Source organism: Aspergillus glaucus, assembly GCF_001890805.1.
Source record: "Aspergillus glaucus CBS 516.65 unplaced genomic scaffold ASPGLscaffold_14, whole genome shotgun sequence".
NCBI lineage: Eukaryota > Fungi > Ascomycota > Eurotiomycetes > Eurotiales > Aspergillaceae > Aspergillus > Aspergillus glaucus.
This window is the reverse complement of record NW_019170466.1, coordinates 297507-312862: the sequence shown is the minus strand read 5'-3', so window position 1 is coordinate 312862 and position 15356 is coordinate 297507. Positions and strand designations below refer to the sequence as shown.

The window sequence follows — 15356 nt, the reverse complement described above, 5'->3', positions numbered from 1 at the left end:
TTGATCGCCCTTTGTTTTTTCTTCCCTCCTCCTTCTTCCTCGTCTAACACTCTTGTTTTCTTTTTTTATCCTCATCCAACCTGTCATAATCGCAATAATCATCCTATTCATCAGTCTTCATCGTCAGTTTCCATCACATTCACCATGTCCATCACATATCGGTATGCTCCCTTCCCTCTTCTGAATTCCGCCCAACTCACCCTCTCAGCGAGGCCTGGGGTCTCTTCCAGTTCGACCAATCGCCCACAGCAATGATTCACGATGATTCTCCCCATCTCAACCGCACTTCCCGCTCCTCCAGCCACAGCTTCTCTCCAATTCCCACTCCTGCCTCCACCTGCTCCGAACAGAGCACCTCAATCCCCAACAAAGAGCTATTCGTAGAGCTCCGCCGGCTACGACATGACCTCCAACAGCTACAACACGACAACGGGTACGTTTGATCAGCCTCTTCTGTCCATAGCCAAACGAAAGAAACTGACACACATACCATAGCGTCGTCGAGGAGCCTCGAGAAGCAATGACGCAGATGAGCGCCCGGCTAGATCAGATTACGTCTGTGCTCCGGTCGAATCCCTCAGGACGGCCAACTCTAAAAGAAAACCCTTCCCAGCCCGAGTCGTTCCGATGCTGGGAGTCGTGCTGCAAAGGACGACTCTTCTCTAATAAAAGTAACTTGATTCGACACCAGCGAGAACGACGTGGCGAAACGGCCAAGCTGCGGTGTTCGTTCTGCGATGCAGTGTTCTCTCGGAGCTCTGCCCGAAACGCCCACGAGGCAGCTCGACGCTGTCGGAACCCATGATTTTTCTTCCTTCCTTTTTTTTTTTTTTTTTTTTTTTTTTTTTTTTTTTTTTTTTTTTTTTTTTTTTTCCTTTTCAAAAATTTCTTTTCTGTTAGCCAAATTAGCCACGTTTTTGATGTTCTATAGTTATGGGAGGCGGATTCTATTCTTGGTGTTGAAATCAACGCATCCGTTATACAGACTGCTGCCTTAGCTTCACTAGGGCAGATTACGATAGATACGATTTACGCTGCCATGTCCGGCTGTTTAATTATGCTCTTGGTCACTTTATCATTATTTTAATCTTGAGTAAATCTTTCCACTTGAGGTGCAGAGAAGCTGTGTCGTAGTATTGCGTATGGTACACCTACAGTTTGAGGAGAAGCGTAGCTACATTCTACAGAACTAGCTACCATGACGGGGATGATGGATACATGTAGCCAGCTCTTTGTAAAAAGCTATTCAAACTATCTGTCTAGTTTACTCATATATATATATAGTATATGAAAAAAAAGAAGACACCTGCAAGTATAAGTTGTGACGGTTAGCGGGGCGCCAGAAACGGCTCCCATTGAACCATTCTTCTGCCGAGCCCTACCGCCTGCCGTCGACAGGAATACCATTGCCCTTTGCGGTATGGCGTCTACTGTATCAGGGATAGCGCCGCCTCAACACATCCATTGCATCTATAAAAGCCCGACATCTCCCCCTCAAAGGACCACGCACTTTCTCTTCTCTTTTTCCCTCTCCTGTCTGCCTCGCCCGGTGCACTGCCCTCTTACCAAGATGCCGCGTTACCCGACAATTACCCTTTTCCAGTATGGCGCCGGAGTGGCCGACGGTCATCTGAACAATTGAGACATTGAGACCTTGTTACTGTTGCTTCATTGGAAATTGACATATCCACATCACACCCTGATGCTGTGCTGCTGCTTATGATTGCAATTGTTTTTCCTCTCTGCTGGATCACAGTTATTCCGGCCCGGTATGGCCCCCGCTCACATGTCCTTTAGCGCGTTTCTCTCGACCTTTACGGATATTCTGTTTTGCCCCTCATATTGAAGCCCAAACCACAGAATCTTAACACCGAAATCCACGGCGGACAACTCCCTTACATCAAGACAGAAATGAAATCGCTGGAGGTACAGCCCCCGGGCCTTGCCTGGGTTCAAAGAACCTTCAATCTTGAACCCCAGTGGACGGTGGAGCCCGATCCTCAGGTCATCGAGCAGACAATACAGTCGCTACTACCATCAAGCACGGTCCAGGCGACCTTCCTCGCCGAGGGCGCCTTGAACAAACTCTATGACGTGAAAATAGATAATGAGGTCTTTGTTATGCGAGTCTCGTTGCCTGTTGATCCGTACTATAAAACTATGAGTGAAGTGTCGACAGTGGACTGGATATCCCATACCACAAATATCCCTGTTCCTCGAGTCATCACTTATCAATCTTCCCGAGAAAATCCTATCGGATTTGAATGGATCATTATGACCAGAATGCCTGGAAGACCGTTGAAAGAGCTGTGGCGCTCTCTATCATTTTCTGCAAAAACAAGTTTGGTTGGAGAGTTTGCGGCCTACTCTAGTTGCCTTTTTCGGAACCAACTCCAGGGAATTGGAAATCTCTATGGGACAGCATCTATTCTCAATGATTCCGCACTGTCTGAAGCGACCTGGCCTGCTGGAAACCCAGCATATTCTAATAATTCACCTCTATCTGAAAAAAGGAACATTTGCGTACAGGATTACCAGATGTGGGCAGAATTGTTTCTATGCACTTTTTTGGGGGGTCGCATATCCTTCAGGATGTTCATCGAGGGCCATTTACGTCTAGCAGCGACTGGATTACATCACGCCTTTCTCTCAGCGAGAAAGACTGTCAGTCGACACTAGACAATTTACCATCTAGCGATCTTGAGAGCGATGATGAAGATGATGCAGATGATGCAATAAGAACATTGGAAATCATTGGAAAACTGAAAACCCTGCTTCCATCTTTCTTTCCACCAAATGGAGACAATCCGGAGCCCTCAGTCCTGGTTCATGACGACCTCTCTAGCCGAAATATTCTCGTTCATGATAACGGAGAGCTAGCAGCTATTTTAGACTGGGAATGTGTTTCAGCACTCCCTTTATGGAATGCCTGCGATTACCCCGCATTCTTGAAAGGGCCACCGCGACGCCTCGAGCCTGATCTAGGACGATATGAACTCGAAGCGAGCGGAGAAGCCTCCGATCTCTACTGGGAACACCTATGGGAGTATGAGGTCACTCTCCTTCGTGATGTATTTATTGATAGAATGAAAAGCCTGGAACCAGGATGGGTGGAGGTTTTCCACAAGAGCCAACGTCAAAGAGATTTCGACCTTGCAGTGCAAAATTGCGATAATGAGTTTGTTGCCCGGCATATACGTGCATGGATGAATGACCTCACTGCTGGGGTGGACAACCATCCCAGCCTGCGCGATAGAATTGATGAGGATTAAACTTCTCAAAGCAGCCCAATAGGAGTAAGAACTATATTTGCTAAACAAAGAAATACCTGTTCTGTTCAAGAAACGCACTTACACTCTTCAACTTGGCTCCAATTTCAATACTTGGTAGATTTGATTGATGCTAGACTATACTTGTATATGCTGATAGTGTCAATTGGATAAGCGTATAACTTAGCTGATTACTACCTTTCGGACTAGGTCAAGACCATTCAGGGAAATTCCCATCTGGGCCGGGGGCGGCGGAGTGAAGGATCCAATTCTCTGTCTCTGAAAAAAAGCAAACTTTACAGTCGCAGTACAAATGCGATATTAACTTAAAAGAAGCGCGTATGCTATTCTAGTTGTTCGGATGTCATGCCCCGCGAGCTAGGAGTAATGTTGTGACAGGTGTCAGAACATTGAAACTTGCATACATACATAAAGTATATAACAATTCTCTATCAGGTAAATTCAGGGATCCTCACTTCTATTTCTTCATTCCTAATCTCTCTCTTCTCTCTCAGTCTCGCCGCTTTCCAATCCACTGGAAGCACCCCAAAAGTAAGTTCCATGTATCCCTTCGATATCCGCCCTCTTCTGGCCAAGCCGTGTATATTCGTCATCAAATCTTTATATTGGCCCGAAGCGCCAGCCAGATTTGCTCGGGGGTCCATGACCCATCAGTGGGGACTAGCGTGTTTGCGACAGTCGCCCCCTTCTCTCGCTGCAATGTGTGAACATGCAGGTTGTAGTATTGAGGATCACCGGTGGTGAGCTAGAGACAGAACAAAATTGGCTGGTCTAAGCTCAGACAAGGGAAAAATAAGCGCATCAAACTGGGCTTCACTAGGATAGGAGAGGAAGAGTTGTATTCAATGGTCATACCCCTTGATTGTCCAATCGGAAATCGGTATCGCTATACAATGTATGCTCGCCACTAGTAAATCCGGATAGTTTACCATCCGGTATACCGACGATAAAGGCCTTGAGGACTTTGCTGGCCTTTCCCATAATGCTGAGAGGTTTCGAGGAGGTTGTATAAGCCTGTACGAATATAAAAACTGATAGTAATTTACAAACACAAATGTGATATATCAGGCGCTCTTATAATACTATGTGGAGCCATCAACAACCAAGGCACAACCTTATCTTATCACGTGGATGCTAAACTAGATACATGGAACTAGAGAGGCTATCCTGCATTAGAATCAGACTAGCAAATACGGTTCCTGAAGAATGCCACAGCTTCTGGAATGTTTCTCAACTCCTCCACTGTTGTGGAACATATGTAACTTGACGCAGATCATATATTGACAGCTGAGACAATCTAAATGACTAATATGCAAGAATGTACATCATAAACAGCCCCACCTTCTCCGCCTCAGAAGAAAGCTATCACACGGACCTCAATACTCTGGCGTGGAGGGTTCCCATCCTGGTCGGGCAACAGAAACGAACCATGCACTGTACCCTCCGGTCTCTTCGAGGGTCGTAAATCAGAGCACGAGAAGATGATCGCCTCATGCGCCTCCTGCTGATCAATATACCACCAGCTATGCTCCCCACCGTTGCTGAGACCGTCTGTTACAGGGTCACTCGCCTCCACAGCGGGTCGTCCCTCGTACTTGACCACGTAGTTGGACGACTGCAGCCCGTCGTAGTACGATCGAGGGACGGTAATGAGATCGTCCGTGGACAGGGCAGCCATGTCAGCCACCATGAGGGGATCCCGGTCTACTTTCTTCAGGGGTCTCCAGACGTTTAGCAGCTGGAAGTTGCCGGCATTGACCTCGTCGGCTAGCTCGGGGAACATGAACCGCACGGTGTTCTGTGCTCCCGGGGGGGTTTGGTCCACGTGGATACGGTATGCAGGACCGTCGATGCCCTGGTAGCGACCCTTGACCTGGTCACCGAATTCATTGCTGGGTTTGGAGCGGACGGTGTGGTTGTAGACGAGCACGCGGGATGCGCCCGTTCTATATACTCAGCCCTGATAAGAGATAAAAAGAAAGAAACAAACAAAGAATGCTTACGTCTCCTGGATGAGTTTTTCAACCTCCTTAAAATAGACATTTCTGATCTGGCTCTCGTCACCAAAGTCGGTCACCTGCGAATGGAGCGTGGCACACTGGAAGCCGTTGGCGTCGAGCGAGAAACGATCCATCTCGGGCCGCAGATCGTGGATGCGCACGCGGTGCGACACCATGTCTTTGGAGCCCAGCAGGATCGCCATGTCGTTGTGCGATGGGGGACTGCCATTTGGCTGGTAGTAGTTGACCCATGCGTCGACTCCGGGTTTCTGAAGGCCAACCATGTTGAATTTGATATTTTATTGTTGTAATTGTTGATGTTTTTCTCATGATTCATGATGCTCAGTGCTTAATATAGCATTAGCCACCCAACTATAATTGAAGCTCCATGATCGGCGCTGCCTCTCGGAAGGATCTGCGACGTTGTTGATCCTTCGGCATGGATCACCGACCGACACAAAGAACCGCTGCGATCCCCCATCCTGCGAATGGATTTAAAAAAAATCCTTATCGCAGCGTCAGCACTACTTTTTCTTCCTTCCTATCCTTACCTCTCGAAATTTCCACACCACACCACACACCACACACTACACACTACACCACACACTACACACTACACCACACACGATGGTCTCCCTCAAGGCAGTCCAAGCGTCCAATGCGGGCCTGCGCGCCCTTCCCAACATCACCGCTCTCTTTGTTGGCGGCACCAGTGGCATCGGCCAGAGCACCCTGCGTCAGCTAGCCCGAGAGGCAGACACTCCCACGGCTTACATTGTCGGTCGCAATGAGTCCAAGGCGGGCCCGTTTCTGGCCGAGTTGCGCCAGCTGAATCCCAAGGGTCGCTTCAACTTTATCGAGGCGGATGTGTCGCTCATTCGCAATGTGGACGCGGCGTGCAGGCAGGTGCTGGAGCAGGAGAAGCATCTCAACTTTCTGTTTATGACACCGGGTGGTATTTCTCTTGGTGGTAGAAATGGTGAGTCGAGCATCGATTGTCATTGTCACTCCAAGGCAAGCCCTAACAAACGCAGAAACCGTTGAAGGTATCGACCACCTCTTCGCCCTACGATACTACTCCCGCATGCGCTTCGTCCAGAACCTCCTCCCTCTCCTTGAATCCGCCGGCCCCAGTCGTGTCGTCAGCATCTACGGCGGCGGCTTCGAATTCTCCATCAACACCGACGATCTCGACCTCAAGCACAACTTCTCCCTCCTCAACGCCTACAAGCACTCCATAACCATGACCTCGCTCAGCATGGAGCATCTCGCCGCAAAATACCCCAACGTCAGCTTCATCCACGCCTACCCCGGTCTCGTGGGGACAAACATCTACACCAACAGCTTCCCCGCGCCGATTTCTACCTTTTATAACTACGGCATGTGGCCGCTGATGTGGCCGTTGTCTGTCAATCTAGGCGAGAGTGGAGAGCGACATCTCTTCCACCTTAGCTCTGCACGTTATCCGGCGAAGAATGGTCTGCAGAACCAGGGTGTGCCGGTTGACACAGCTGAGATCGCAAAGGGTACAACGGGGGAGACTGGAAGCGGCGCATATCTGATGAACTGGAAGGGAGAGGTTCGACCAACCAGGAAGGTTATGCAGGAGTATCGCGAGAAGGGAGTTGGAGAGTTGGTATGGAAGCATACACAGGAGTTGTGGGATCAGGCTATTCGTTGTTGATTGGGTTTAATCGGGGGATATTATGAAGAATGAATTAGAGCTGGTGTAATAACAATACCTAGTAATTGATAGTCATGCATTTATTTTATTTACCCTTTTTTTGACTTATTAGAGTGATACTACTGCTACTTTATTGAATCTTTCCATGTATCTCTTCTTTCTACTAGGATACTGTCTACAAGATACAAAGGAACTATCTTAACTGGAATCTCTATTGCTCAGACAAACTTCAACACTGACATACTATAAATTAAACAGAACCATGAAACAAATACAATGCAATCCACATAGAAACATCAACCAGAACCAAAAAAAAAATAAATAAATAAATAAATAAACTCCCAAATCAAGGCGCTTTAAACGGCTCCGTGGGCGGCGCATTCGGCAATCCCACCGCGACAAACGGCACCTCTGGCAGCACCGCCCGAAAGATAGGCAAATGTGTCACCATCATATACCACCCCGTAAAGTACGGGAAATCCTCCCTCCACGCGCGGTCAAACACCTTGGCAAAGCCCAGCGTGAGCAGACTCGCGCACATGATATCCGCCAGGGTCAAACGGTCGCTGACGAGGTACTTGCGGTCTCGGAGGTGGTCTTCGAAGATTTGGATCACTTTCGCCGTGTCGTGTTGCGCTTTGTCGACTCCTTCTTTGCAGTAGGGGACGTAGCCGATCAGGGGACGCACCCAGGCTGCGATGCGCATCACGACATCGGTGTTGGTGAGGGATATCCAGCGGATGATGTTGATGAAGTCGAGCGAGGTGCTGCCCATGAGGGTTGTGTCGGGGTCTTGGTTGGTGACTATCATTCACTGTCAGTGTGAACTTTCTCATCAATGGTTTGAGATACACGCACTGTACAGCGCGATGGCCATGCACTCCGTCAAAACAACTCCATCCGTCCCCTCAAACGTCGGTGTTTTGCCCAGCGGATTCAGCTTCCAATAGAAATCAGGCACGCCATTCACCGGCTGCAGTTCGGATTCCTCCAGATCGAGCCCTATCGACTTTGCGACCGCCAGGATACCCAGGGCGCGGGGACTTCCCTATTGCGACAGAATGTTGGTTAAATGGTTATAAGCAAATAAAAAAGCTGTTTGTTTGGACCTGACCTTGTATGTGTATAGCTTTCCGAAACTCATTGCTGATTCAACTCTCGAGCAGAGCTGAAAAGACAGAATGATAGTTGGAAAAGAAAAAAAGCAAGAGAATCCTTCTCTAATGTAAGCGAATGACGATGAACTGAAATCTTAAAAAAAAATAAAAAAAACCGAGGTCGAACAAGTGATAATCGCGTGGGCTACATATGATCGCTGCGATGGATCAGAGGATCGGATCCGACACCGACGATGGATCGCGATTCCCCAGCCTTGATGGCACGAGCTATTCAAGGCAGACTCGCGGGGAAATTCCCAGTTGAGGAATTGATACAGCTGGACTGAAAGGAGCTATACGGAATCTGATTTGTGTTTCTTAAAACGCTTTCGGAGTCTATCCAACAAGCAAAAAAGAGCCAAGGAGAAAAGCCAACCAACAAACGCGACAACACCGGTTCAACCCTCTATAATCACAAATTCCCAACATCTCCATCCACAATCGACACCTTCACTGGCTCAGATGAAAAACTGGTGAGAACACTTGAATATCCCTCTTCGTCCAGCTGCTGCAGTGTCTCGGTGAGCGCCTCACACTCGCGCTCAGCTCGCAACAGGGAAATAGTGCATCCTCCGCCCCCAGCACCCGTCAGCTTAGTATACGCCAATTTTCGCCCATCCAAAAGGTGACGCACGCGTTCGAGTCGACCGTGAGAAACGCCCAGCGCGACCAGCATTCGATGGTTGATTTGAATCAACTCGCTCAGGCAGTGGACTAGTGTCGCGAGAGTCTTCTCGTCGCGAATGGTTTCTGTCAACTTCACGATCGCCAGCAGAGTAACACGGTCGATGGTGTCGAACAGGCGATCGACGCGTTTGGGATCGCTGTCTCGCGCGTCTCGCACTTTGGCGATTTGAGTCGCGCCGGAGCGTGATATGTTCGAGTTTATTATCAGCAGAGGCAGTTCGGGGATACTCCCCAACGCTGCGGTTTTCATCTGTTGGCCTCCACCGGGTCGGGAGAAGCAGATTGCCTTTCCCATGGTGGCTACGGTATTGTCCAGCCCACTGGGTCGGCCGTGGATGCACATCTCCCCGACAAAAGCCCAGCGGTTGATGGCGTCCAGGGATGGTTGTCTAGATTCCTCATCCTCGAGACAGCGGACAGACTGGAGGTATCCCGACCGAAGCAACAGCGCAGTGCTGATACACACAGAGACACTGGCGCTGCTCCCGAGTCCTGCTCCGATGGGGATCTCCGAGGTGAGGGTGTATGTGTAGCTATTGTCATTGGGCGAGCAGAGCAGCATGTATAGGTACAGAAAGGCCAGCTGGGCTTCGAAATAGTGTTTTTTCTTCTTCAGCGCGGGCGATGTCTTGGAGAGAAACCACGAAATCGCGCTTGTCAGATCCGGTTCAAGGGATGTAGTGAGTTCTGCTTCTGGCTTGTCGTGTTGTACTTTCATCGCGACTCCCCAGGGCAAGTCGGAGATAGTCCATGTCTGTTGCATGCCCAGATCTGGCATGGATAGAGTGACTTCTGGAGTATCTTGTCCTCGCTGGATATCTGATTTCAGATATGAACGCAGCGAAATTGGAGCCGCAATAGCCAGCTGCGAGATTCAATTAGCATGTCTCTAACCAATGCAAGATGCAATATACCCTGCCATAGACAACCGCATGTTCACCGAACAGAATTACCTTTCCTGGCGCAGAGACGATCAACGACGAGTCAGTCGACTCCACGTCTCCATGAATCATTTCGGCTTTCATCGTGGGAACGTAGAAGCAGTCAGTGCAGCGCTGGAGCCGTGTAGATTGCTTGAAGCAAACCACCGGCATATAATCAAATTTATCCGTCCTTGGGAGTGTATAAAGCACGAATCAGCCCCCATCTGCAGGGCTCAACGGTCTGTTCCATATCTTCGGATCCCTCGATGGAGTCTGACTGCTTATGTGATGATGCATTCCGCAGAGGATCAAAAGGATCATCCGTCGGCCTCCATCATGACGTCGGATATCTCCTCTGATGCCATCTATAAAAATGCTTTATCGTCTTGCTGTTGATACATTCCCAGATACAACAGAATCAATAATCATAACCGACATCATGCTTGCGCCTAATACCACCAGCCTGTCCACCCAGGCCTCTCGACTCGTCCGCCAATTGATATCCGACAATGGCGATGTTGGCTTCATGTCCTGTGCCATCTACGACACCGCGTGGGTGTCCATGGTGAGCAAGCCAACTGCCAATGGTCCCCAATGGCTCTTCCCCGAATGCTTCGAATACATCCTGCAGTCTCAGCAACCAGACGGCGGATGGGAGACATACGCATCCGACATTGACGGCATCCTCAACACCGCTGCATCCTTGCTGGCTCTCAAGACTCATGCCGAATATCCTATCCCAGAAGGCCACGCCCCAGCCTCTGATCTGGAACGACGCATCGACCTCGCCAGCACAGCCCTCTCACACCAGTTGCAATCCTGGGACGTCCCCAACACAGTGCACGTCGGATTCGAAATCATCCTCCCCACCATCCTCCGTCTTCTCGAGAAAAAGGGCCTACGCTTTGAATTCGTCGGCTGGGCTGACCTTGACGCCTTGAATGCATTGAAGCTGTTCAAGTTCAAGCCTCAATATCTCTACTCGTCGCAGAAGTTCACTGCGCTGCACTCCCTTGAGTCCTTTATCGATATTGTTGACTTTGACAAAGTCTCGCATCACAAGGAGTCGGGTGCGTTCATGGCTTCGCCTTCGTCTACTGCGGCGTATCTCATGCATGCTTCTTCTTGGGATAATGAGTGTGAGGAGTATCTGCGGACGGTCGTGCAGAATGGTAGTGGACAGGGGAATGGAGGCGTTCCGAGTGCTTATCCATCTACCTATTTTGAAATTACCTGGGTAGGATACCCTGCATACTCTACTGTGGATTCCGATTGCTAATCCTCATCAGGTCCTCACAACACTGCTGCACAATGGCTTTATGAAAGAAGATCTCGGCATCGAAAACACCAATACTCTATACGAAAAACTGCACCTAGCACTACTCAAAGGAAACGGCATAATAGGATTCGGTACGTCCATCTCCTAAACGATAAATTACACTATTCTAACATACATCCAGCACCATCCCTCCAAGCCGACGCCGACGACACAGCCAAAGCCCTGATTTCCGTCAGCATGCTCGGCGACCCAGTCCCAGCCACCGGACTCTTGTCTGAATTCGAAGGCAAAACTCATTTCCGCACATACCAAGGCGAGAGAGACCCGAGCTTCACTGCTAATTGCAATGCTTTGCTTGCGCTCTTGTCGCAGCCGGATCTTCCCGCTCTTGCACCGCAGATTGAGAAGGCAACGACGTTTTTGTGTGATACTTGGTGGGAGGCTGATGGTCATATTGGAGATAAATGGGTGAGTAGTCTTTCTGTGAAAAAAAGGGTGTAAATGTGCTGACCTTGTAGAACCTCTCCCCGCACTATCCGTCCATGTTAATGGCAGAGGCATTTGGATCCCTGTTGGAGGCTTGGGGCAAGGGCTCCCTCGACGCTATTCCTAGTGAGCTGATCCGCGACAAAGTGTCCATTACGCTATACCAAGCCCTTCTGCGAGCTCTTCAAACTCAGAACGAGGATGGATCCTGGGGACCAAGCCACCGCTGCGAAGAAACCGCCTATGCAGTGCTGACTATCGCCAATGCATGTGGACTGCCCTTCCTCGACTCATTATGGCCCGAGATCGACGAAGCCGTGGACTGTGGTCGCAACTTCCTCCAAGGCACCGTCAACGAGAAGCCCGAATACATCTGGGTGGAAAAGGTCACTTATAGCTCGTTGATCCTCTCCGACTGCTACGTCCTGGCTGCCCTAAAGGTCGACCACCAGCGCTCCCAGTCATCCGACACTCTTTCTCAGCTGTTCTATATCCCCGAGAAGAAGATCAGCGAGTTTGTTCGCTTCTATTCTATGATTCCTCTATTTGCAAAGATGCCGCGCTGGAAGCTCCGAGCTGCCCTTATCGAAGGCTACCTCTTCCTGCCGCAGTTGAGCGAAAAGCGACTTGAGATTTTCCCTCGCACGGAAATGGAGGAGGACAAGTATTTTGAGTATATTCCCTTTACCTGGACGGCGTGCAACAACCGAGACAACACTTTTGTCTGCAACAAGACGCTCAAGGAGATGATGATTATCTCCTTCCTCAACTATCAAGCGGATGAGTTCATGGAGGCTGTTGTGGGCCGGTACTATAGCGGCAAGGACGCTTCGGTTGTTGCGTGTATCGGCGAGATCTTCGACAATGTTGACTCCAGCAGCAATGAGGGTAGCGATTCGGATGGCAACACCGCTAAGCCTGTCAAGCCCGTGAAGAAGACTCCCACGATCGAGCAGTTATCGAATGATAAAGCCGCCTCGAAAAAGGTTTCCGACAACGTGGCCGGCGTCCTAGACTCCTTCATCCAATGGTCCATGAACCACCCCAGCGTCCGAGAAGCCAGCACAATCGACGCCCTTCGAGTCAAAGACGAACTGGAAACCTTCCTCATAGCCCACATGGAACAAACAGAAGACAGCGAAAACTTCGCCGCGCAGGCAAAACACAACCGTGAAATCTTCACCAGCCCCCGCTCTAGCTTCTACCGCTGGGTCAACTCAACCTCCTCCAACCACACCTCCTGCCCGTACTCGTTCGCCTTCTACCAAACCCTCCTCGCCAGCGAACACAACCAGCCCGATTGCTTCCAAACCCCCGAGGAAAAATACATCGCCGAAGGCATGGGCCATCATCTCGCGGTGATGTGTCGCATGTACAATGACTACGGGTCCATCGCGCGCGACCGCGACGAGGAGAACCTCAACTCGGTGAACTTTCCTGAGTTTGCGTCTGCGGGGTCGGATAAGAGTTCCAAGTCGGACGAGGCGAGACGGAAGGCACTGTTTACGGTTGCTGAGTATGAGCGGGCGAATATGGAGTTTGGGTTGAGTAAGTTGAGGGAACTGGCTGGGGAGGATAAGCGCAAGACGAGGGTGATAGAGAAGATTCAGATGTTCTGTAATGTTACGGATTTGTATGGGCAGATTTATGTGGCAAGAGATATTGCCAGTCGGATGTGATTTGTATAGACTGTTATGGCGTTTGTTTAAGTTTATCGACTGTCTACCTAGAGCTCTCATAATACAAACTGGCTTTTGCTGCTGAATATCTCCTTCATTGAATTTATACTTCACTCGTCTTGGTGAATGACCATGTCTGACTTATCTCGCATCATCCAGAACCCTTCCGATCAATCCTCTCCTCCTACCATACCTTCAAAAATACAATTCAATTTTTCTGAGGCTTGAAACTTCTTAGCCTGCCTCCCAGGAAGAGATCTGAAATGGCCTATTGTTGCGCATGAAGCAGGACTATCTAAAAAACCCGAGTCGTGTCTTCGAGTTGATGCGAATTGATGGTTATGTCAGTCTAATGGACTAGTCAAGGTCATGATTGTCATTGTAATAAACAGCAACGCTTTATTCCCATGCCTATTTAATATCTCCTTTCCCTACAAAACCAGATGAACAGAAACATGTCAGACGACACATTCCTATGAGAACTGCCCGATGAAACCCCGCAAGAAAATGCAACAACAGCAGCTGCCATCAAACGCATCATCCGCCACTCCAACTCCCCATATATTATCATTTCATCTGTCCCCAAAGCTATCGCTAATGCCATCGGCGAAAATCCCCATTTAATCGGACCAGGACCCCGCATCTTCTACCATGAAGATCTACGCAAGATGATTGTCAAACTGCCATCGAGAGTGCTTCAGGTTGCGACACTTCTCTTTCATGATGCCATCACAGAGAGCGCTGCTGCCATGGGAATCGCGAGACTCTTTGATCCGATTGGGAGTGCGACGTGCGAGGATCGTCCGTATATGAAAGAGCCCGATGCTTCGTATATACCTGTCAACCTTCAAGGGAGGAGTGATAAATGGCCAACGGTGGTGGTGGAGTCTGGATTTTTGAAGACTATTAGACGACTTCGTGTTGATGCGGAATGGTGGCTTGTCAGATCAGCGGGCGATGTGAAAGTTGTCATCATCATTGCTGTTAAAAGAGATGAACCAGAAATTATCATTGAAAATTGGATTGCGGATGGAAATGGGCCAACTTGTCAACAGGAGATTGTCATAAGTCGTACTGGTCAGGTTATAACTGTACTTGGAGCACCCTTGACTATCACACACGAGGAACTACTCCTTCAACTCAATCCCAAGTCGCGATATCTCAATCTCACAGGAAGAGCTGGAATACATCGCAGGCCGTGTTTGGACACACCAGCTTACTGCTTGATCATATAACTTGATCGATATATATTATTAAGACATCTAGAGCTCTAAAATCTAAAATACCGTCCGTTTCATAAGTCTTAAGTGCAGTAAAAAAACAGATTGTGCGGCCTTCATTATTCGTAATAGTATGCGGCAATTGAGATAATAATAAAGAGCGCAATCAGAGCAACCCCTTCAAAACTAAACATCCAGACTGTTAGCAAAGGTTAGATTCCTCAAGGGATCAGAAAAACCTACTAGTTGCACTTTCCATTGGCAATGACAAAGTTGACATAGAGAGCACTCATAAATTAAGTCGAAACCTCGAATCCATCGAAGTACAGGCTCATTATATACACGCCCATTCCCCAGGCAATGAATATAATCAACGGGATAACCAGCTGGATGCACTTCCCAACCGTCGATGCGATGCATTGGTCCATGTGATTATGCCATGCGGCCTTGATGGGGCCGATGTCATTGCTGAGCAGCGGGAGAATGACCACGCCGATAAATGCACTGCTGAGATGAGCATTGTCCATCAGGCTAGACAGGATATCGGTTGCAAAGGTTATATGGAATCCGATAAGGATAGCGGCGATGGTGAGTTAATTATAGCAATAACAATTTTATTAGAGATGGATATTCCTATTTAATGTACTAATATGATATCTAGGATATACCCTGTAATATCTACTTTAGACCTGGCTAGGAACCGCGGGTGTGTCACGGAGCATAGACATTCACTGAGCATGGACAGTCACTGAGCCTCGCTTAAACCCTTCGCACACATTAGATAGCTCGTCGCCGGCAGGCCTGCCTCTTTCCTTTTCTCTCCTCATGTTAGAATTTTGTCAGATAATCTACCAATATACTCATATTGCTCGGGACCGTCACAGGGTGAACCTCACGAACCTCAAAGAGGTTCACCCACCCGGAGGTTAAGGTTCCATGACCTAGAACCTC

General features: G+C 49.0%; 8 protein-coding genes across 8 annotated transcripts; 5 read left to right on the top strand and 3 right to left on the bottom strand.

Annotated features, from left to right (window-relative positions):
• Window positions 1-38: 38 nt before the first annotated feature.
• On the top strand, window positions 39-819 carry ASPGLDRAFT_48821 (uncharacterized protein). The gene is made up of 3 exons (XM_022546985.1): window positions 39-161; window positions 209-433; window positions 496-819. The coding sequence occupies exons 1-3, from the start codon at window positions 145-147 to the stop codon at window positions 803-805; spliced, it is 552 nt and encodes a 183-aa protein (XP_022399424.1). The 5' UTR covers window positions 39-144; the 3' UTR covers window positions 806-819.
• Window positions 820-1911: 1092 nt separating this feature from the next.
• Window positions 1912-3411, top strand: ASPGLDRAFT_75346 (phosphotransferase family protein; the record flags this gene model as incomplete). The annotated part of the gene is made up of 2 exons (XM_022549793.1): window positions 1912-2523; window positions 2592-3411. 2 exons carry the CDS (start codon window positions 1912-1914, stop codon window positions 3270-3272), a joined length of 1293 nt encoding a protein of 430 aa, XP_022399423.1. The 3' UTR covers window positions 3273-3411.
• Window positions 3412-4556: 1145 nt separating this feature from the next.
• On the bottom strand, window positions 4557-5698 carry ASPGLDRAFT_152365 (uncharacterized protein). Its single transcript, XM_022542303.1, has 2 exons — window positions 5294-5698; window positions 4557-5236 (listed from the first exon to the last, which is right to left on the bottom strand). The coding sequence occupies exons 1-2, from the start codon at window positions 5572-5574 to the stop codon at window positions 4642-4644; spliced, it is 876 nt and encodes a 291-aa protein (XP_022399422.1). The 5' UTR covers window positions 5575-5698; the 3' UTR covers window positions 4557-4641.
• Window positions 5699-5917: 219 nt separating this feature from the next.
• ASPGLDRAFT_67601 (uncharacterized protein) lies at window positions 5918-6974 on the top strand (the record flags this gene model as incomplete). The annotated part of the gene is made up of 2 exons (XM_022549155.1): window positions 5918-6269; window positions 6325-6974. 2 exons carry the CDS (start codon window positions 5918-5920, stop codon window positions 6972-6974), a joined length of 1002 nt encoding a protein of 333 aa, XP_022399421.1.
• Window positions 6975-7176: 202 nt separating this feature from the next.
• On the bottom strand, window positions 7177-8160 carry psoE (glutathione S-transferase psoE). Its single transcript, XM_022546984.1, has 3 exons — window positions 8089-8160; window positions 7833-8022; window positions 7177-7778 (listed from the first exon to the last, which is right to left on the bottom strand). Exons 1-3 carry the CDS (start codon window positions 8116-8118, stop codon window positions 7321-7323), a joined length of 678 nt encoding a protein of 225 aa, XP_022399420.1. The 5' UTR covers window positions 8119-8160; the 3' UTR covers window positions 7177-7320.
• Window positions 8161-8543: 383 nt separating this feature from the next.
• ASPGLDRAFT_48816 (uncharacterized protein) lies at window positions 8544-9596 on the bottom strand (the record flags this gene model as incomplete). Its single annotated transcript, XM_022546983.1, has 1 exon — window positions 8544-9596. One exon carries the CDS (start codon window positions 9594-9596, stop codon window positions 8544-8546), a length of 1053 nt encoding a protein of 350 aa, XP_022399419.1.
• A 584-nt stretch (window positions 9597-10180) lies between these two features.
• On the top strand, window positions 10181-13258 carry ASPGLDRAFT_59136 (uncharacterized protein; the record flags this gene model as incomplete). Its single annotated transcript, XM_022548361.1, has 4 exons — window positions 10181-10978; window positions 11031-11151; window positions 11202-11488; window positions 11539-13258. 4 exons carry the CDS (start codon window positions 10181-10183, stop codon window positions 13183-13185), a joined length of 2853 nt encoding a protein of 950 aa, XP_022399418.1. The 3' UTR covers window positions 13186-13258.
• A 475-nt stretch (window positions 13259-13733) lies between these two features.
• On the top strand, window positions 13734-14332 carry ASPGLDRAFT_152353 (uncharacterized protein; the record flags this gene model as incomplete). Its single annotated transcript, XM_022542302.1, has 1 exon — window positions 13734-14332. A coding segment is annotated over exon 1 (477 nt), but the record flags the coding sequence as incomplete, so codon positions are not given.
• Between the last annotated feature and the right edge of the window lie 1024 nt (window positions 14333-15356).